Source organism: Mobula hypostoma, chromosome 1 (genome assembly GCF_963921235.1).
Source record: "Mobula hypostoma chromosome 1, sMobHyp1.1, whole genome shotgun sequence".
Taxonomy (NCBI): domain Eukaryota; kingdom Metazoa; phylum Chordata; class Chondrichthyes; order Myliobatiformes; family Myliobatidae; genus Mobula; species Mobula hypostoma.
The window spans coordinates 224,525,688-224,548,001 of record NC_086097.1 but is presented as its reverse complement, the minus strand read 5'-3'; the positions used below and the strand labels follow the sequence as shown (position 1 = coordinate 224,548,001).

The following is a 22,314-nucleotide window of genomic DNA, read 5'->3' as shown; positions in this document are numbered from 1 at the left end:
AATGAGGGAAAAATTGCAGGGTCCAGATGTGCAAAGCTGACAGAGACCTATCCACGCACACTCAAGGCTGTAATTGCTTCCAGAGGTGCATCTACTAAATACTGATTTGTAAGGGGTGAATACTTATGCAATCAATTATTTTGTGTTTTATATCTGTAATTAATTTATCTTACTTTGTAGAGATTTGTTTTCACTTTGACATGAAAGAATCTTTTTCTGCTAATCAGTGTCAATAAAAGCCAAATTAAATCCACTGTGATTCAATGTTGTAAAACAATAAAGCATGAAAACTTCCCGGGGGGGGGGGATGTGGGTTGAATACTTTTTATAGACACTGTAAACTTCAATTCAGTTTTTTTTCTATGTTTATCTTGTATTTCATTGTACTGTTGCTGCAAAGTTAAATTTCATGACATGCGGCAATGATATTAAACCTTTGAAGATGGGACCTTTGAAGTGAGCTTCAGAAAGCTTTGAGTTGATGGACCTTATGGAAATCTGGTACTTAGTTGCCTGAATACACTTCAATCTAGAGAATCAAAGAAAAATAATAGAGCAGGTCTGAAAGCATGCCTTGTAACACTTGCTCTTAGGTGTTTAAAATGTGTTTAGCAACATAATCAATTGCAGTAGCTGACAGAAAACAAAGAGTAGCGATTAACAGGTCCCTTTCGGAATGGCAGGCGATGACCAGTGGAGTACCGCAGGGTTCAGTGCTGGGACCGCAGCTGTGTACAATATATATTAATGATTTAGATGAGGGAATTGAAAGTAACATTAGCAAATTTGCTGATGACACAAAGCTGGGAGGCAGTGTGAAATGTGAGGAGGATGTTATGAGAATGCAGGGTGACTTGGACAGTCTGGGTGACTGGGCAGATGCATGGCAGATGCAGTTTAATGTGGATAAGTCTGAGGTTATCCACTTTGGTAGTAAGAATGGGAAGGCAGATTATTATCTAAATGGAGTCAAATTAGGAAAAGGGGAAGCCCAACGAGATCTAGGTGTTCTTGTACATCAGTCACTGAAAGCAAGTATGCAAGTACAGCAGGCAGTGAAAAAAGCTAATGGCATGCAGGCCTTCATAACAAGGGGAATTGAGTATAAGAGCAAAGAGGTCCTTCTGCAGCTGTACAGGGCCCTGGTGAGACCACACCTGGAGTACTGTGTGCAGTTTTGGTCTCCAAATTTGAGGAAGGACATTCTTGCTAAGTTCACAAGGTTAATTCCTGGGATGGCGGGACTGTCATATGTCGAAAGATTGGAGCGACTGGGCTTGTATACACTGGAAGTTAGAAGGCTGAGAGGGGATCTTATTGAAATATATAAGATTATTAAGGGATTAGACACACTGCAGGCAGGAAGCATGTTCCCACTGATGGGTGAGTCCAGAACCAGAGGCCACAGTTTAAGAATTAGGGTAGGCCATTTAGAACGGAGTTGAGGAAAAACTTTTTCACCCAGAGATTGGTGGATATATGGAATGCTCTGCCCCAGAAGGCTGTGGAGGCCAAGTCTATGGATGCTTTCAAAAAAGAGATGGATAGAGCTCTTAAAGACAGTGGAATCAAAGGTTATGGGGATAAGGCAGGAACTGGATACTGATTGTGGATGATCAGCCATGATCACAGTGAATGGCGGTGCTGGCTCGAAGGGCTGAATGGCCTACTCCTGCACCTATTGTCTATTGTCTATAAATTGTTGACAATTGTTGGACATATTTTGATATAATTTATATTAAATTGAGCAAAAGTGTTTCATACATAATTTGTTTCGGAATCTCTGCTCTTTAAGCCATTCTCTTTTCAAATGAGAGGAGAAACAGATCCATTGCTAAAAGTTTCACAACTATTGTACCAGAGCTAATTCATGATGGCTCAATATGCGAGTAAAGAAAAAGCATCTAACATTTAATTTGAGTCTAGACTATTAATTAAAGTATTTACTAACTTGCTCTAAATCATTCTTGTTCAATGAGGGACCTTGGGTGCTGATTTGGACATCACTGTCAGTGGGATAGCAATTTGCAATTAACACAAGCCCTTTGATCCAGTGTGGACCACACATGGAATTTACACAGACTGCTTATTAACTTAGCTTCGACAGCTGGCTGCTGCTTACTGCTGTCTTTATTCTCCTACTGCATCACCACCATTTCATGAGTAGCTAGCAAATCTTCAAGCCTACACAAACTAAAGCCAGCCAGAACCTCGTAAAGGAGAGATGGTGAGAAATCACCCCAGGGCTCATATCAGTGTGTTTGATAGCCAAAGCTGAACAACAGTGAGAAGAGGCACACAGATTTTCAGAACTCCAGAGGGCTTGGTAAAGGACACAGAAAGAGCAGTGGAAGGAATCGCTATCAAAGTCACCACAAAGTGACAAGGTTCAGTGAAATTGCTGCAAGACATTCAGTGAGCTCACACATGGTCAGATCAATGCAAATTCCCAAAGCTGCCTTCCGCCAACTATGTCCCTAGGCTCACCCATTGTTCACTGTACAGCATTCCTGTCACTTAGGCACTATCAACACCGAGCACTCCTATTCCCAACATACAGTCACATTTTTACCATTATTCCACATTACTTGCTCACACGCTCCTTGACTGCAGTCTTGCACAATGTGACATTATCATTGGGAGGACCAGAACAAGGTGAACAAAGTTTGTTGGCCCTCTAAGCCGCATTCTTTGCTATGACGTCTGTCAAAGCTATCACCTTTTTGAGAGCTTCTGAAAGTTCCTGATGTTAGATGGTAGCCATAATCATAGCACACTTCAGCACAGAAACAGGCCCTTCAGCCCATCTAGTCCATTCCAAACTATTAATCTGCCGTCCCATCAACCTGCACCCAGATCCCTCTCATCCATTTACCTCTTCAAACTTCTCTTAAATGTTGAAACTGAACATGCGTCCGCCACTTCCACTGGCAGATAATTGCACACTCTTACTCTAACCCTCTGAGTGAAGAAGTTCCCCCTTTAACACCTTACCTTTCACCTTTAATCCATGACCTCTAGTTCTAGTCTCATCCCTCTTCAGTGCAAAAAGCCTGCTTGCATTTACCCTGTCTATATCCCTCATTATTTTGTATACCTCTATCAAATCCACCTTTATTCTTCTATGTTCTGAGGAATAAAGTCCTCACCCATTCAATTTTTCCCTAGAACTCGGGTCCTCAAATCCTGGCAACATGCTTGTAAATTTTCTCTGCATCCTTTTAATTTTACTGATATTGTTCCTGTAAGTAGGTGACCAGAATCACACACAATACTCTAAATTAGGCCTCACCAATGTCTTATACAACTTCAACACAACATCCCAACCCCTGTACCCAATACTTTGACTTATGAAGGCCAATGTGCCAAAAGCTTTATGACCTTATTTCAAGAAATTATAGATCTGTATTCCTCCATCCATTTGTTCTACTGCACTCCTCAGTGCTCTGCCACTCACTCTGTAAGTTCTACCCCACCCTTAGAGTGCACCACCTCACACTTTTCTGCATTAAATTCCATCTGCCATATTTAGTCCATTTTCCCATTAGTGAACTAGACGAGTTTTATTGTTAAAAAGTCTTATAGTTAACATTACAAATAATAGATTTCTATTACAGACATTTAATTATTTTATTTAAACTTTCCCAGCTCTTGCAGTGATATTTAAGTTCATGTCTCCATTAGTTTTGGTCTCCAAATGTGAGGAAGGATATTCTAGCTATTGAGGGAGTACAGCGTAGGTTCACGAGGTTAATTCCCGGGATGGCGGGACTGTCATATGTTGAAAGATTGGAGCGACTGGGGTTGTATACACTGGAATTTAGAAGGATGAGAGGGGAACTGATTGAAACATATAAGATTATTAAGGGATTGGACATGCTAGAGGCAAGAAACATGTTCCTGATGTTGGAGGAGTCCAGAACCAGAGGCCACAGTTTAAGAATAAGGGGTAGACAATTTAGAATGGAGTTGAGGAAAAACTTTTTCACACAGAGGGTGGTGGTTCTGTGGAATGCTCTGCCTCAGAAGGCAGTGGAGGCCAATTCTCTGGATTCTTTCAAGAAAGAGTTAGATAGAGTTCTTAAAGATAGTGGAGTCAAGGGATATGGGGAGAAGGCAGGAAAAGGGTACTGATTGTGGATGATCAGCCATGATCACAGTGAATGGCGGTGCTGGCTCGAAGGGCTGAATGGCCAACTCCTGCACCTATTGTCTATTGTCTATTGTCCAGATGAATAGTTTGGGCTTCTGGGTCTTCATTTTGCAATTTGATGACTTCACCACTGTGATCTGGCAGAAAATGCTGTTCCCTCAGTATAGAACCTAACCATCCTATTAATTTCTCCAGCAAGTTACTTTCAATATTGAAAAGCTGAAAGGTTAGCCCAGTGTGAATTTGATGGCTAATATCAAATGAAGTTAGCCTGCTGGTGGTGTAGTGGCACCCGTGCCGGTCTTCAAATCCAGCCAGCTCCTTGCATGCTTTCCATCCGCGCTGGGTTGAGCGTCGAGCTAGCAACTCGACCTTGTTAAAAAAAAACAGACATATGCAAAAGAAGGGGCAAGGTTGCCACTCGATACACCAGAAGGCACGGAGAGGAGCAACAAAAACAAAATAAGATCAAATGAAGTATGTAAGTGTACAGAACATCTAACTAACCAGATAGGTAGAAAATAAAATGCAATTAGTTGGGGTAAATCTGAGCACTTACTTTGGAGCATAGTTGCATACAAGGTAAAAAGCCCGTTGCCAAGTGGACCCCCAGACATACATGTTGCTGCAGGTATGGATTGCACACCCTATTCGGTTGGATGTTGCCCAAACCATCTGAAACGCAGCAAGCATTGTTTTCAGTTATTATGCAACATAGATTCTTGAGACATTTTAATAAGAAGTCTGACGAAATATCAAAAAGGTTTTTACCTGGGTGTAGTGAGTGCATACTGGTCCATAACATTTCAGGGGACACCTGGGGTTACAGTCTTGAGGATATGGAAATCTGTAATCCTTTACTTCATCGTACCAAGGTTTTACCAACTGTAGAATATTTCGATAGCTACTCAGGATAATAAATATTTTAAGCTATTAGATGTTTGCTATAAGGCCAAAGCAATGACTAAACACTTGCATTTCTATAGCCAATCTACAACTCTGCCAAGCTATTTCATAGACAATCACATAAAATGAAGAGAAACACACACAGAATGCTGCAGGAACTCAGCAGGCCAAGCTGCGTCTATGGAGCAGAATCATCATCATCATCATCATCAGGTGCCGTGCCCAGTTCGAGCTTTGACAGAGAATGATATAATTGTTACTCTGGATCCGATGCAGCATAAAAAAAAACAAAATAACATGAAGAACACAATAATAAGAGAAAAAATTAATATAAATAGATAAAATAGCCTCTATGCATAGATTGATTGTAAGTACATAAAGGAACTAGGTACAGGAGTATCTGTTCATAAGGTGATTCTGACAGAAAATGATTAAGAAGTAGTGGTGGGGTCAGTTAGCAGGTTAGTGGGTGGAGGTGTTCATCAGTCTGACTGCTTAGGGAAAGTAACTGTGAGTCTGGTGCCCCTGTCATGGATGCAACATAACCTCTTCACTACTGGCAGTGGGACAAGCAGTCCATGAGCAGGGTAGGTGGGATCTTTCGTGATGTTGCTAGCCTTTTTCTGGCATCCCTCTGTCCCACAGCTACGCCTCTAGTTCCATTGCGCTGAGCAGTGACGCTGCGCAGGGCTGTGCACTCAGACCGCTGCTGAGGCATGACCGTGTCGCAGGATTCAGCTCAAATGGAGTTATCAAGTTTGCGGATGACGCAACAGTGGTTGGCCTCATCAACAACTATGATGAGGCGGAGTACAGAGAGGAAGTGGAGCGACTGGTGGACGGATGTGAGAAGAACAATCTAAGTCTGAACGTGGAGAAGACCAAGGAAATCGTTGTGGACTTCAGGAAGGTGCAGACGAACCATCCCCCTCTGCGAATACATGGCTCCTCTGTAGAGAGAGTTAAGTGCACCAAGTCCCTGGGAGTTCACATGGTGAATAACTTCACCTGATCCCTTACTATCACCTCCCTGGACAAGAAAGCACAGGAGCGCCCCCATTTCTTAAGCAGATTGAGGCAAGTCAGGCTACTCCCCGACCCCCCAATCTTAACTGAATTTTACAGGAACACCATTGAGAGCGTCCTGACAAGTTACATCTCCTTCTGGTATGGGAGCAACCAAGCATCGGACCGGAAGTCCTCACAAAGAAGGGTGAGAACAGCTGAGAGAATCATAGGGGTGTCCCTACCAACCATCGGGGATGTTTATCAGGAGCACTGCATACGCAGGGCCCTTGGTATTATCAAAGATCCCACCCGTCCATCCAGCATCCTCTTTGACTTTCTACCATCAGGCAGGAGGCTCTGATGCATAAAAACAAAAACGGTCAGGATCAGAAACAGTGTCTTCCCTCAGGCCATTAAGCTTCTGAACTCCCTGCCACATCGCATTCGAAGTGTCACTGGTTAATCTGTTCTGTACCTCACAATACTTAATTGGTGCACGTTAGTTTGTTATTTATGCGTGAATCATCTGTAGATTTTATCCTTATTTACATGTTATTGTTATGTTATGTGTACTACTGTGCTTTACACTCTGGTTTGGAGAAAAGATGGGGTGGTACATTGGATTAGTAAGTATGCAGCTGATACTAAGATAGGTGGCGTTGTGGATAATGAAGTAGGGTTTCAAGCTTGCAGAGAGATTTAGGCCAGTTAGAAGAGTGGGCTGAAAGATGGCAGATGGAGTTTAATGCTGATAAATGTGAGGAGCTACATTTTGGTAGGACTAATCAAAATAGGACATACATGGTAAATGGTAGGGCATTGAAGAATGCAGTAGAACAGAGAGATCTAGGAATAATGGTGCATAGTTCCCTGAAGGTGAAATCTCATGTTGATAGGGTGGTGAAGAAAGCTTTTGGTATGCTGGCCTTTATAAATCAGAGCATTGAGTATAGAAGTTGGGATGTAATGTTAAAATTGTACAAGGCATTGGTAAGGCCAAATTTTGAGTATTGTGTATAGGTTTGATCACTGAATTATAGGGAAGATGTCAACAAAATAGAGAGTACAGAGAAGATTTACTAGAATGTTACCTGGATTTCAGCACCTAAGTTACAGAGAAAGGTTGAACAAGTTGGGTCTTTATTCTTTGGAGCATAGAAGGTTGAGGGGGGACTTGATAGAGGTATTTAAAATTATGAGGGGGATGGATAGAGTTGACGTGGATAGGCTTTTTCCATTGAGAGTAGGGGAGATTCAAACAAGAGGACATGAGTTGAGAGTTAGGGGGCAAAAGTTTAGGGGTAACATGAGGGGGAACTTCTTTACTCAGAGAGTGGTAGCTGTGTGAAATGAGCTTCCAGCAGAAGTGGTAGAGGCAGGTTCAATATTGTAACTTAAAGTAAAATTAGATAACTACATGTACAGGAAAGAAATGGAGGGCTATGGGCTGAGTGCAGGTAGATGGGACTAGGTGAGAGTAAGCATTCGGCATGGACTAGAAGGGACGAGATGGCCTTTTTCTGTGCTGTAATTGTTATATGGTTATTTGACAATGTACATGTACATAGTTAATGACAATAAACTTGACTTGACTTGAGATGAAAGATGCTTTGGCAATATTCACTGAAAAAAGGAATATAGACCGGGAATCCAAATAATATCCTATTTTCTTCCTATGGATTCAGAGAATCTTTCGTATTGATATGAGTTACTTAAAAAAGAATCCTGGTTTAACATTTTCAGCTGAAGAGCTTTACCTCTAATAATTCAGATCTCTATATATGGCATTGGAATGGAAGGGTCTCAACCCGAAATGCTGCTTATTTATTCCCCTCCACAGATGCTGCCTACCTCGCTGAGTTCCTCCAGTAAGTGTGTGTAAGTCAAATTCTCAAGTGGGGTCAACTTGCAGTCTAACAGCGAGTGATCGCCTTAGTCATTTTTCTTGGGATCACAAGATCCTGTTGGACGTTGTTAATGAGGAACGCTGCAAGTCTGATTCACTGATTTATTGGTGGATGGCGGGGTAACTGCGTTGCCTCAGTTACAGCAAGGACTAGGCCTCAAGCCACGGTGTTGCCTGTTTACAACCTCCTACGAGGGAGGCATTGGAGTTGGTGCTGCCAGTCCCCCCCCCCTCCACCGCCAATCCCCCCATCCACCCAGTGTTCGTCTGCAAAAGACAAACGGTATTGTGTTTGACTGCAGACTCCGGCAACATTCATGGACTCGGGGTCTTGTACTATATATTTTTGTGTGACTGTATTTTATTGATATCTTATGTGCTTGCTATCTTATAAGTGCTACTGTACATCTGCCTTGTGGTGTGTGTGACTGTTGGTATTATGTTTGGTATCTTGGTCCTGGAGTAAAGCTTTATTGTTTAACTGTATTCCTGTATGTTTGAACAACAACTAATTTGTAACCTTGTGGATGATCAGTTATACTAAGATGATAATTAGACAATAAGTGGACACTGCTTATTATAACTATTAATTTAATCTAACATTGTATTTTTTTCAGTACAAGTAGCCTAACATATCAAGTGTGAATTATTAGTACATTTTCCTTAGAATATGCTTGCATGGTGCAGCTTAAATCCATTACAGAAAACTTACCTGCATCATTTTATTCCCTATTTTTACTTGGAGAATTTTTCTCCAATCCTGAGGAAGGATCTCAGCCCTAAGCATCGACTGTACTCGCTTCCATAGATGCGGCCTGGCCTACTGATTTCCTCCAGCATTTTGTGTGTTGCTGGTTTCCAGCATCTGCAGGTTTTCTCTGGTTTGTGATTCATGCCTCTGATTCTTCCTGGCATAGAATTCTGACTCTGTAATCCATATTATAGAACCTCATCTTCTCATGTGGGATCCTAGACAGACTAGAGCAGGGGTTCCCAAAATGGGGTCCATGGAACCCTTGCTTAATGGTATTGGTCCATGGCATAAAAAAACATTGGAAACCCTTGGTCTAGAGGATCTGAAATCAGCAAAAATCTGCAGTAAGAGCTCAGTGGGGTCAAAGAGTTATTATAAATTCCTTTCCTCTCACAGATGCTGCTCAACCCATTAAGTTCTTTGTTTGTTCCTCCAGATTCCAGCATCTGCAGTTTCCAGATCTGAAATTAAATCATATTCTGCCCTCAAAGGCATGCACAGTTATCAATATCTACCACTGGAACTTAGAATCCTGATTGATTCTTCCCTCGTCTATTATTGGTCGATTGAGATCAACATCTGATTCCACCAGTAACTGCTAGGCTGACAGTAGCAAATTAGCACAAGTGGGAATGGGAATATGGATCCTCCTGGTTGACATGACTCAGGGCACAGAGAAAAGCAAATTAACTTTCTATAGAAAAGAAAATAATATTTTGCTCTTCACAATTCGAAACACGCTATTTTAAAAAAAATCATTCACCGTCCAGAGCGAACTGAAAGATTTTGTCCGAGGAATCTCAGTAAATATTTTGGTCCATGATCCCATATACAAGTGGCAGCCCAAGACTCAGCAGATTTTGCAAGATTTTCATCCCATATCTGTATTAAGGTAAGAAGAAAAAAAATCACTTTGCATTATAAACTAAGATGTATGCCATATTTTCCAACAATTACATGATGAACTCCATGGATGAAGATTTTGCATTTAGTATTTGCTTTTCCATCTTAATTTCTGGTGACTATTCCTGCTCAGACACTATGGCTAAAGGATATATTCCACCAGTGAGCATCCTCCTTTTGAATATGCAGGCTATAATCTAAAAGGTGTCATAGCCAGAGGACGTAGCGGGGGCATGCTCCAATACCTATTAAATACTCCCAATGTCGTATACCTCAAATAGCCTCTGATAATCAAGAGCAGCTCCTGGCCTTCATTTGTGACTGAGTTACCAAACCCGGTGGAATCATTCCTATTGACAGGCGAAGGGACAAAGGCAAGTTACTGGTGCCTTAAAACCAGTCACTTCAGGAAGATGAGGCTCCGTCGGCTGAGGTTGGCAGCTCACCTAGGAGAAGGAAGACTCTGACCTCAAACCTCCGCTGCCTTGCAGCTAAACCCGCTCATAAGCAAGGCTCTGGGAGTAAACCCCAAGGAAAAATACAGAGTTGGGATCCCAAAGGCAGCCCTAGATTGAGTCAAACACTGACTGGCAACTCCTGCGATGCCACTGGTGCCAAACTGTATTGGTCTCTGCTGTTTCTTAGTGTTCATCAGCTACGTGGAGGGGGAGGAGTCTGCTAAATGGACAACAGCTCACTCTCCATATTGTACTGCCCTGGCTTGTGAGTCACGTGAACAGCTAGGACGCTACATCAACGGTCAACTCCGACCAACGGAGGGCCTTATTTAATCAAAGATTGTACGAAAGTAACAATGTAGTTTATATACACAAAAACAAACTAGAATTGATACATGGATGCTGAAGTTCTATGTATTTTTTTCCCCTATGTAGAATCCCATTTAAAGTTCTTCATCCTTATTAAACTGTATTCCCATTAATCAACACTCTGGGCTCTTCCTTTCTAATTTATCAATCAGCTGTTACCATTCGCACAGGACACAGTGTGATAATATCATTTCAATCTATGTTACTCAAGTTGCCTTCGGAAAAACATGTCTCTGGCAATTATTGTCTCAATGGTTGAAATTTCCAGAGGCAGGTAAGATGATGAAATTGCATGTATTACCCTTGATGAAGCTTATTTGCAGAATTATCAGTTATTCCCGTCAGTGTGACTATTGTTCTCAAAGCAGTAATTCTGGCAGCTGACTAAATAGTCAGAACTCATGTCACACACCTCACATCACAGGATGGATCCACACTGTCCAAATGGCTCAATTAGCGCAAACATTTCCTTTGGCTCTTGGAATTTTTCAGTTGAAAAATAATAGATGATTAATGCAGAAGTGAATGGAGAGGAAAGAATCAGGGACGGCGAAAAGCAGTTCATAGACCAAGAGTTAGGGTAGTGTTGGAAATGGCTGAGTGGCAGAAGCTAGTTGGAAAATGAAGACAAGATGGAATGAAGAGTTGATGGCAAGGAAGATGTCCAGGACGAAGACTCAGACTGGTATCTGTTATGACTGCAATCTGGGCTTCATTACAGGTTTAAGCTCCCACTCCTGTACATAACATGCCAGAAATTTTGAATGTGCTACAATAGAAACTTAACACTATGAAATGGATGGATCCACAAGTGTGACAAAGGAGATACCCAACACTTCCATGCTGGAAAGGATGGGCTCCAAGCTCTGTACAAAGCTCTGTGTATGGTAGATGCTGGTGTTCAACGTCCTTGACTTTACAAAATGGCTTTGGGCCAGGCACCAAAGATTTCATTATGCAAACAACAGGAATTCTGCAGATGCTGGAAATTCAAGCAACACACATCAAAGTTGCTGGTGAACGCAGCAGGCCAGGCAGCATCTATAGGGAGAAGCGCAGTCGACGTTTCAGGCCGAGACCCTTCGTCAGGACTGCATACAGTTTGTCTAGCGTTACATAGAAATCTACAGCACATTACAGGACCTTCTGACCACAATGTTGTGCCGACCGTGTAACCGACTCTAGAAACTGCTTAGAATTTCCCTACCACAGAGTTCTCTATTTTTCTAAGCTCCAAGTACCTATCTAAGAGTGCCTTTAAAGACGCTATTGTATCTGCCTCTACCACCTTCATCACTGGCAGTGCATTCCACGCACCCCCCACCGCCTGTGTGAAAAACTTACCTCTGACATCCCCTTTGTACCTGCTTCTAAGCGCCTTAAAACTACGCCCCCTCGTGTCAGCCATTTCAGCCCTGGGAAAAAGCCTCTGGCCATCCACATGATCAATGCCTCTCATCATCTTATACACCTCTATCAGGTCACCTCTCATCCTCCGTCTCTCCGAGGAGAAAAGGCCAAGTTCACTCAAACTATTCTCACGAGGCATGCTCTCCAATCCAGGCAACATCCTTGTTAATCTCCTCTGCACTCTCTCTATAATATCCATATCCTTCCTGCAGTGAGGTGATCAGAACTGAACACAGTACTCCAAGTGGGATCTAACTAGGGTCCTGTATAGCTGCAACATTACCTCATGGATCTTGAGAGCCAACACACCATACACGTTCTTAAGAGTTGTAGAGTCATAAAACATGGAACTAGGTCTTTCCAACCACCAAGTAGATGCTGAACATCAAGCATGAATTTACACTATTCCTTAACTAATCCCATTTCATTTCTTCCACATTTCCACCAACGCAAGCAGGTTCTACCAATTCAAATTGGCCAACTCTCCTAACAAGCAATGTGCTTTTGAAATGCAGAGCACATGGAGGAAGTCATTATGACGACAAGGAGAACATGCAAAGTCCATGCAAACAGAACCAGTGGTCATGATTGAACTTGGGTTACTGGTGCCATAAGGCAGTCGTACTAGCTGAACCACTGCTGTACAGACTTGTAGGCTGTCACAGTGAAACTCCCATGTTAACCCTTTGCAACAGAACATAATCCTACTTTGCAGTCTTCGAACTCTGACATATCGACTTCAACAGAATTGCCAGAAAAACTCAGCATAGTGAGCGTGTGTTTGTGTGTGTGTGTCTGTTAATTTTTCAGATGCATGATCCTTTGTTCAGAAGAAAGGTCACAGACCAGGATTATTGACCTTCTTTTTCAATTGAGGCTGCCTGACCTGTTGGGATTTCCAGCACTTCTGTTTTTCCCCCCCAGACTTTCAGCATCAAATCCAATGACGATGTTTCTTCATTTTGCTTTCTTCATGTTCATTCAGGACAAGTTGGCCAGGTTACTGTTCTTAGCAGAAACATTGAAGGATGGTGTTGAAGCAAAGTGAGCAGAGTTGGGAGGACAGAGAGACTGTGAGGGGTAGGGGAGGCATGCAACAGGTTGAGATGAGGCAGCGGCAGAACAAAAGGTATATATTTACTCTATCCCGTTTAAGGAAATATAGGTAGAGAGAGGAAAAAAGAGACCTTTGAGAAAGATGGTAAGGCAAAAAGGATATCATTGTATTCAATGGACTCAGCCATGATGTTAGACTCCACTGAGGACGTGCCTAATATGACAAGCACTCTCTCCATCTGCACACTCCTGTCCCTACCATTTGCTATTGTTGGCTCCATTTATACTGCACATTCTTCTCCACAAGAATGCAAAGTGTAATTGTAAGGATTGTACAATGTGTTTGGGTAAAGGAAATAGTCTGATTGCTGCTAACCTAAAACAGAAATAATGATAATGATCAGTCAGCACGAATCTGGAGCACAGCCCTCACAGGGTCAATTCAGTGCGAATTAACCACGTGATAGCTACAAATGCTTTCTAGCACCACCAAATGAGATGTGCTTGATTTTAGGCAATACAGAAAGAGCAGGTGTACTGAACCAGATTTGAATCGCTTGAACTGGGACAAAGAAAATGAGCATCCAAAACTACAGTCCAGACTCATTTGAACGTCACTTAACAGCAATGGAAAAGCCTGCATGCTACACGGCTTCAGCTTCTAGCTTGCAATGCCAGGAGTGAGTAGCTAAAAAAAGATGTGGAAAAAATCCAAAAAAGGGTGTGTTATATCTGTCTGCCAATGCAAATTTGGCCATGTGGTATTCCATGAGTCATAAGAAACCCTGGAAAGTTCATAACCACACCAGTACTTCTGGTCTGACAGGCACTTGTTAGACCATGAATTAGAAACACATTGTATTCCTGAAGATCTGTTCCTCGTCAATAGGTCAACAAAGAGCCATGCATTTTCCACATGGACCCTATGAAAATGAGTCATAACTTACCTCATATTATTCTTTCGAGTGCCCTTTCAAAACGGGCAGTACTTGTTGTAACGGTATAAACAATTGTTTTTCTGTTACAAAGCAATAGATACTTGGCATTTAACCACTGAAATTCCCACAAGGGTTAGTAAACTTAGACTTGTATTTGACTTAATAGGATTGAGACCCACTGCTGTTCTAAAATTACATGGTGAATTTTGCACATAGCTGTCATCTAAAATATGAAATAAAAATGGAAAATGCTTTGAACACCCAGAGGATCAGTTGATATATTTAGAGACAGTGTGATGGTATTGGGTTTGCCAACTGCGAAGTTCTAAACTCAAATGAAGACCTATCAGATATAAATAGCCATGAGTACTCTCACTAAAGGGAGATTATACTGCACTACCTAATCTTCAAAGACTAGTTTATTTCCCTGTTTACTCTGCATGGTGAGTTATAGCTGCCAATATCTACTATCTGGGCAGTGGGTACCCTCTCTTCTAGCTAACAAAGTAGTTTAAACACATTTCATTTATTTTCAGTGACACACGTTTAAATCTAAACAACATTCTTATAACATATTTAAAACTCAGAGGATTTCTATCTTATAAAATATTTCCAAATTAAAAACCATTTCTAAAACACAAAGGATTTCTAAAATATATTGTTGGTACAATTCCTATAAATAAAGACCTATCAATGATGCAAATAAATGAAACATCCATTGCAGAAATCTAAGCTAGACTAATGGACCTTAGTCACATCTTCTTCTTGTCATTCCTCGTGATGTTCTTCAACCACTCCTAATGACCCTGAACTGCTCTCTACATTTATACTGCATCTTCTTACTAACACTTGGTTGACTTCACACTTTCTGTTAGTCTCTCAGATGCCCTTTTTTACACAAGTAGTTTAAAAGCATCTTGGAGACATAGATCTCAGCTTAATGTTAACAGTTCATAATTAATGCTGTACAGATAACTTCCTTGAGTACGTAAACATTCCAGTTTTAAACACATCAGTTATTTGATCTGCTTAATGATATTATCGATCTGGTCTGCAAGCTTCCTTGAACTAAGCAACTTAGAGTCAGCTTGTCTGTTTGAAACAAGCCAAATTAAACAACCCATTGTCTTGTACTGTGCTCTCAAGCAGCAATAAAACAGGTGCAGTGAGACCCATCTTACTTCTCACAGATAGAGTGTCTTCCGTATGCAGAGTTTGTTTGCAAAGCTTTACTATAGACAGTATTTTTTAGCTTCAAGATAATTACTGCTTTCCATTTATTAGGACTGGAAAGGAAGGGAAAAGAAGACAAACTTCCCCCCTCCTCCTTATTCTGACTTCTTCTCCCTTCTTTTCCAGTCCTGGAGAACAAAGCAACAGACCATTGCAAGTCACAGTCACCTGTGTAGACTGAACAATAGTATTCTTCAAAGTGATCACCCAATTTATACCTGTTTTTTTTTGCCAATATAGAAAGACCACATCAAGGCAGTGAATGTAATACAACAGACGTATATTCACTAAAAATGCAATAGTAAGGGAAATACTATTTCATCTTAAAGGTACTGAATCTCTGTTTGGTGGTAAATGATGAGGTCAAAGAGAGGGTGTTCCATCTTATTTACTGCCATGGGATTGGGGTGGTCGGTGTAGAAGAGAATAGGTCTTTCTTCTCCAACAACCAAAGCTGAGAGCCTTCAACAGGAATTTATAATCTATAAATAGCTTAATATCTAGAATATGTTTCAGGCTCATGGGAACATATGCTATTTTATTGTTAAGAAGGTAGAAATAATACAAAGGAGTCCTGATGAAGGGTCTCAGCCCAAATTCTAACTATTCATTCTTTTTCATAGATGGAGTAGATAGTCTATTTTTCATGCGGTGGGGGTATCAAAAATAACAAGTCATGGGTTTATGATGAGAGGAAGGAGCGTCAAAGGGAATTTGATGGGAAAAGTTTTTTTAAAACACAGGGTGATTGATATCTGGAATGTGCCGCTAGAGGAGGTGCTGAAATCACATACAATCACTGCATTTAGGAAACATTTAGACAGGCACTTAAATAGGCAGGTCCTAGCCTGGGTAAATGGAATTAGTGTCGAAGAGTAAACAGATCAGCATGGAGGGCCTGTTCTGTGCTGTATAACTCTATAAGTCCAGGAGTCATGCCACTTAAAAAAAAACAATGGTGGCTATGCTCCTGGCATTAACTCTGCTTTTCTACGTAATCGGCTTCCCTCTAATAACTCCAACCTGTCTCTCTCAGCCTTGAGCACAGTCAATGATTCTTCCACAACTCTCTGCAGCTGAGAACTCCAAAAGGTCACAACTCTCTGACTGATGAAGAACCTCCTCGTTTCCACCTGAAATAATTAATCCCTCATTTTATTCACTGAGTTTCTCCTCTTCCAGGTCTCGTCTTTCTTCTCCCTCAATTTCCTTTCGTTCCAAACTCCCTCTCCCTTTTCCGCAGTTGATTTTCATTTTGCTTTCACCATTTGGGACTATTTCTTACTCATTTTGTACTCTCCTTTGTATGAGAACATAGAGCACAGAACAGAGAACATTACAGCACAGTATAGGCCCTTTGCCCCAAAATGTTCTGCTGATCTTTTGAACTACTCTATAATTAATCTAACCCTACCCCACTACATAACTGTCCATTTTTCTATCTTCCATATGACTACTTAAGAGTTCCTTATGTCTCTAATGTATCTGCCTCTATCACCACTAGAGTGGTCCATACTCTCACCATGCTCTGTGTAAAGAATGTACCTCTGACAACCCCCCACTATAATTTCCTCCACAAACAAGAGAAGATTTGCAGATGCTGGAATCCAAGCAACACATACAAAAAGCTGGAGGAACTCAGCAGGCCGGGCAGCATCTATGGAAAGGAGTACAGTCTGGAGATCCTGAGGAAGGGTCTTGGCCCGAAATGTCGACTGTACTCCTTTCCATAGATGCTACCTGGCCCGCTGAGTTCCTCCAGCTTTGTGTGTGTTCTATAATTTCCTCCCGTCACTTTATAATTATGCTCCCTTGTATTAGCCGTTTCTACCCTGGAAAAAGGTCTCTGGCTATCCACTCAATCTATGTCTCCTATCATCTTGTACACCTCTATCAAGTCACCTCTCATCCACCTTCTCTCCAAAGAAAAGAGCCTTTGCTCACTGAATCTATCCTCACAAAACATGCTCTCTAACCCAAGCAGCATCCTGGTAAATCTCCTCTGGACCCCCTCTAAATCTTCTTATACTTACTGTACTGAGGCAACCAGGACTGACACAATATTCCAAGGCTGGACTAACCAGACTCTTTTTTGCTTTTACTAGTATTGTTTCAACTTTCTTAACATTAAAAACATGTGTCCCTATGAGCCTGAAACATATTTTAGCCATTAATTAATTTATAAATTCATTACTGTTACTTTTTTAACCATCATTAAACATTATGTTCTGAATTTTACATTAAATATTTAATGGAATTGAATTTCAAATGTGCCAAACTAATTTTAAAAAGGCTTCAGTTATATTTAATGAATGGTCATAAAACTTCACAAAATTGAAACAATGCATGTTTAAGAAAATACTTTGCTGTAATATGTTTTACACAGACTTTAGTTTTCTTGATGGAATTGGACTTGGGAAATGATACCCGGCTGCTTTGCAGACAAGAGCCCTTGGTAGTGGAACATACGCAGGTCAAATCAGGCTGTATTTGGCTCAGCAGATGAAAGTGATTGAAATGCAAGACTATGTTGAGATATAGAGGTCAAAGAACCTCGGAATGGAAGAAGTATTCAGACTAAATGGAAATGGAGCCAGCTTGCAACTCTCTGTGTGGACCATGAGGATGCAGAGGGGGATCACAAAGCCGAGGAAAGAGGACCAGGTTGGGACAACAGAGACTTATGGAGAAGAGGAGTTCGGTGGGTAATACCGTTCTGCCTGACCGTAAGTGCACTGAGAGCGGTAAGCGTAAAGGAGTTGGGTGCTTACTGATCTGGTTAACAACAGATGTTGCAATCCGGGTTATATTACGATCGAGGAACGTGTTTGCAGACTGGATATTGAACTTTTTACTGTTGGACTTCGGCCACATTCCACCATGATACAACACTTGGTGGCACGGGAGGTCGTTCCTGCCTGTGGCCATCGAACATGCAGCTCCTCCCATGGAGGGTCAGACACCCTGAGCCAATAGACTGGTCCTGGACTTATTTTCCATCTGGCATAGTTTGCATCTTGCTGTTTGATTGTTGGTGGTTTTTGTATTGCTATATTTATGCTCTATTCTTGGTTGGTGCAGCTTTAACGAAACCAAATTTCCCTCGGGATTAATGAAGTATATCTATCTATGATATTTTCAAAGCCCAGTCTGAAGTGGAGGTAACAAAAGAATGAAATGTTGAAATGATAAACAATCCAGTGGTATGGTAGGTGAGTTGACCACGTAAACTGGTAGAACTTGGTGGACTTGATGGAAACAGAACATTACTTAAGACATAGAACATTAGAGCACAGTACAGCCCCAGCGGCCCATAATGTTTAACCAATTTCCCCCAGGATCAATAAAGTATGACTATGACTATGTTTGCCAACCTTTTAACCAGTTCTAAGGTCAACCTAACCCTTCCCTCCGATATAGCTCTCCACTTTTCTATCATCCATGTGATAGAAAATGGATCTATCTGTAATATGTTTTACACAGACTTTAGTTTTCTTGATGGAATTGGACTTGGGAAATGATACCCGGCTGCTTTGCAGACAAGAGCCCTTGGTAGTGGAACATACGCAGGTCAAATCAGGCTGTATTTGGCTCAGCAGATGAAAGTGATTGAAATGCAAGACTATGTTGAGATATAGAGGTCATAGAAAAATAGCAGTAGTAGGTCTTTCAGCCCATCAAGCCTGCATTACTATCCATTTAATGAATGCTAGAGCAGACTTGAAGGGCTAAGTGGTCTTCTCCTTCTCCTATTTCTTATGCTATCTCTCAACTTGACTATTTCAGTACAATACAAAATTCTGCAAATCCTAAATCATCCACAATTATCTCAATTCATGACATTTGCCATTCACCCATCACCCTGTGTTTACTAGTCTGCATTTGTTCCCGGTTAAACAGTCCTTGAATATTAATAAGCATTTTGGAAACTGGCAAGATGAACTTGTGGTCCTGTGTTATGTAGGAATTTGATTCTGACTCCTTCATCTCAGTGCCATATTGCAGAATTCTTCCCATCCCCTTTGATGCATTTTCTGTCTAGAAAACAACCTCTTTCTGGAATATATTCAGCATGTCAGCCTCTTGCGTGGTCAAGAATTCAATAGGTTTCCCATCCTCTAAGTGAAGAAATTTCTCCATGCTTCACTCATAATATCCATATCCGAAGATTTTGACCCTTGGTTCTAGACCTTCACAAGTGGGGGAAACACCAGGCAGTCAAACCACATCAGAGCTTCATGTATGTCAATATGATCTCCTCTTGTTCTCTAAAACTTTAGTAAATGCAGACCTGGCCAACTCAATCTCTTCTTACTTGAGAGCCCCATCATACCAATAATGCCCCCAAGACACCTGGGTGAACTTTTATCGTGTCCCCTTTAGGAAACCTAAACTAATGACAATATCCCAGATGTTGTCTTACCAAGGCCCTGCACAATTGAAGTATAAAGTAGTAGTAGAGCGATCACTCAGGTCAGGTATGATGTTCTCTCAAGGGGTTATTCACTTAATGCCTGAGCGTGACTTTGCTTAACATGGGGAGCCACCACGTGACCTTTGACAGACGGGGGTCAGGGTCCAGTGGCATGGCATGCAAGATGACTGGGGAACCTACACTGCTGCAGTCTGCCTCCGCCTTCACTGCTCTTGCAATATGTCATCATCTTCCGCCAGCTCCACCGCTGAGGTCTTTGCTGGATCGTTCTTTGACTGGAACCTCCTCCTTGACCTTACTTCCAAGGGTGACCCTACCAGGAGCTGATCTTCAGGCGGCATTGCCTCTCAGGATCTCAGGAACCAACAAGCCTCTTCAAACAACAAGATAATGATCCTTGAAGAAACATGACATCCTCGTTGCTGCACTCAAAACCTTTTGCTGTGCTTGCACGTTTGCTTTCAGTAGCTTGCATACCAGGGCACTTGAATCTCTTTATACATCAACATTTCCAAATCTATCAATTTTATGTTTTTCCAACCAAAGTAGACAACTTCAATTTATCCACATTATTCTGCATCCGCCATGTACTGGTCCACTCATTCAACTCTCTGGGCTGCCTTGAAGATTCTTTGCCGCCTCACAAGTTGTAATCCCATTCAATTCCATAACTTGTTATTATCAACTTGGGCTTTTTCACATTTACCTTAACTATACTTCGATTAGCTTTACTGATTTTCTCACGTTGTTTCAGAATTCCTCTTCAACACTCTTGTAGCTTTTTCTCTCACCTCTCATGATATTGTCACTATCTATTTTCACCCTCATCTACTTCTATTCCAAAAGCTTCTCCTGGCTTCAAACATCATATTAGTGTCATTGCTCTGATCTTCCTCTCAGTAATTCTATTAAAGGGAAGGAATGTCATTCTGTATGCCTCCTCCTTTTCACAATTAATCTAATGCCATCAGAGTTAGATACTGTACTTGTCTCTTTTCCATTTAGTCATGGAATCGTAGCGGTGCACAGCACAGAAAAAGGCCCTTCAGCCCATCACATCAAAGCCTACCATTTTGCCCATCTGACTTGTCTATATAGATTTGTCTCCTTCTATGCTTTGCCTCTGTCTAAATGACTCTTAAACATAGAGACTGCAACTGATTCCTCCAGCAACCTTCACACTCCCCTGGCAGAGTGTTCCAGGTATCAACCACTCTGTATTAAAAACCTTCCCCTCAGATCGCATTTAAAATTTGATCCGGTCACTTTATCCAGTGTGCTCTTCTTTTTGATAACCCCAACTATGGAACAGAGATTCTCACAACCTTGCCCTCTCATAATTTTACATACATCAATCTGGGCACTCCACAGCCTCCTTTGTCCCAGGAAATTTCACCCCAGCCTATCCAATCTCTCTCATAACTAAATTCCTCAATCCAGATAGTATTCTAGTGAATCTCCTCTCCACTCACTTCGGGGCAACTATATCCCTCCCAGAGTGTGACACTCAGAACTGCACACAACACTCCAAGTGTGGATGAACCAGTGTTCAGCAGTGTTACAACATAACATCCCAGTTTTTATTTTCTATGCCTGACCTATGAAGAAAAGCATATTATATTCCTTCCTCACCGCTCTAAGTATCTGTATTGCTACTTTAAAGAATATTCACTTGAACCCAAAGGTATCTGTGTTTATAAAAAATTACTGTCATTTATGGTCTATGTGAGTAAATGAAGAATAATGTGGATAAATGTGAACACCACCAATTTTTGTGCCATCAATAGACTTACTAACCATACTTCCTACATTCACACCCAAGTTGCTAATATATCACAAACAACAAAGTTTACAGGATTGAATTGTGTCATGCATTACTTTTTACTGATTTCCCATCAGAAACACAATGTCTCACCACTACATCCTGCCTTCCATCATTAGGCCAATTTAGGATCCAACTAATCAAGGTTGCCTCAGATTCCATATGGCTTAACCTTCTGGACCAACCTAATACGTGCAACTCTATCAAATGCCTTACTAAAATTGTCAGAATTCCACTGCCCTGCCTTCAAGAATGTTTTCAGTTGCTTCCTCAAAAGACACCAATCAAGTTAATGAGACAGGATCTCCCACACACAGGACTTTAGCTCATACGCTGCTTTTCCAATTCTACATAAATCCTTTCTCTTAGAACTTTCTCCAGTTGTTCCACTCCCACAGATGGAAAGCTCACTTGCTTCCTTGATGTCTTTCATCTTACTGACAGGAAGATCACAACACTATTCAGGCCTCTTGGTCACAATTGTGGGAAACACTGGCAGCACCCCCTGTTGTAGAATGTAGAATTGCTACCATTCCTATACTTGGTGTTTACTTGCCCCTTACTATTTGCGTAATTAGACCTTTGCTTTACACTATCAAAATGTGGCCCAGAACCACCTATGGTTGGCTCAAGTACCAACTATTCAGCAATTCCGATAATCCAGCGAGTTCTGGAACACGTGGTTTCTGCATCCTTCCATCAGTTCTGTGGATGAACCCCACCTTCTCTATTTGTGTTTTTGAAATTTGCCCCGTCTTTAGGACACGCACGGTATACATAGTTGTAAGGCTGAAACTGTTGCTCCTCTTTGAAACTTGGCATTGTGTCCAAATACCCTTTAACACAGGTACTAAGAGATTCTTTTGCAGTCTCCAAAAGCCACAGTGCTGCTCAGTTGAAAATTGGCTTAGTCTGTAGAAGCATAATTCTGAATGCATTTCTGTTTGAATTGACATCCATTGG

At 41.4% G+C, this 22,314-nt stretch overlaps 1 protein-coding gene across 1 annotated transcript in view; it reads right to left on the bottom strand.

The window, feature by feature from the left end:
• Positions 1-22,314, bottom strand: part of LOC134355421 (peptidase inhibitor 15-like) — a 34,521-nt gene that overhangs the window by 3,836 nt on the left and 8,371 nt on the right. The window contains exons 3-5 of the mRNA XM_063065276.1: positions 9,491-9,609; positions 4,925-5,057; positions 4,713-4,828 (exon numbers count right to left, since the gene is read on the bottom strand). Of these exons, the coding sequence (XP_062921346.1) occupies positions 4,713-4,828; positions 4,925-5,057; positions 9,491-9,609 (368 nt within the window). The remainder of the gene's footprint in view (positions 1-4,712; positions 4,829-4,924; positions 5,058-9,490; positions 9,610-22,314) is intronic.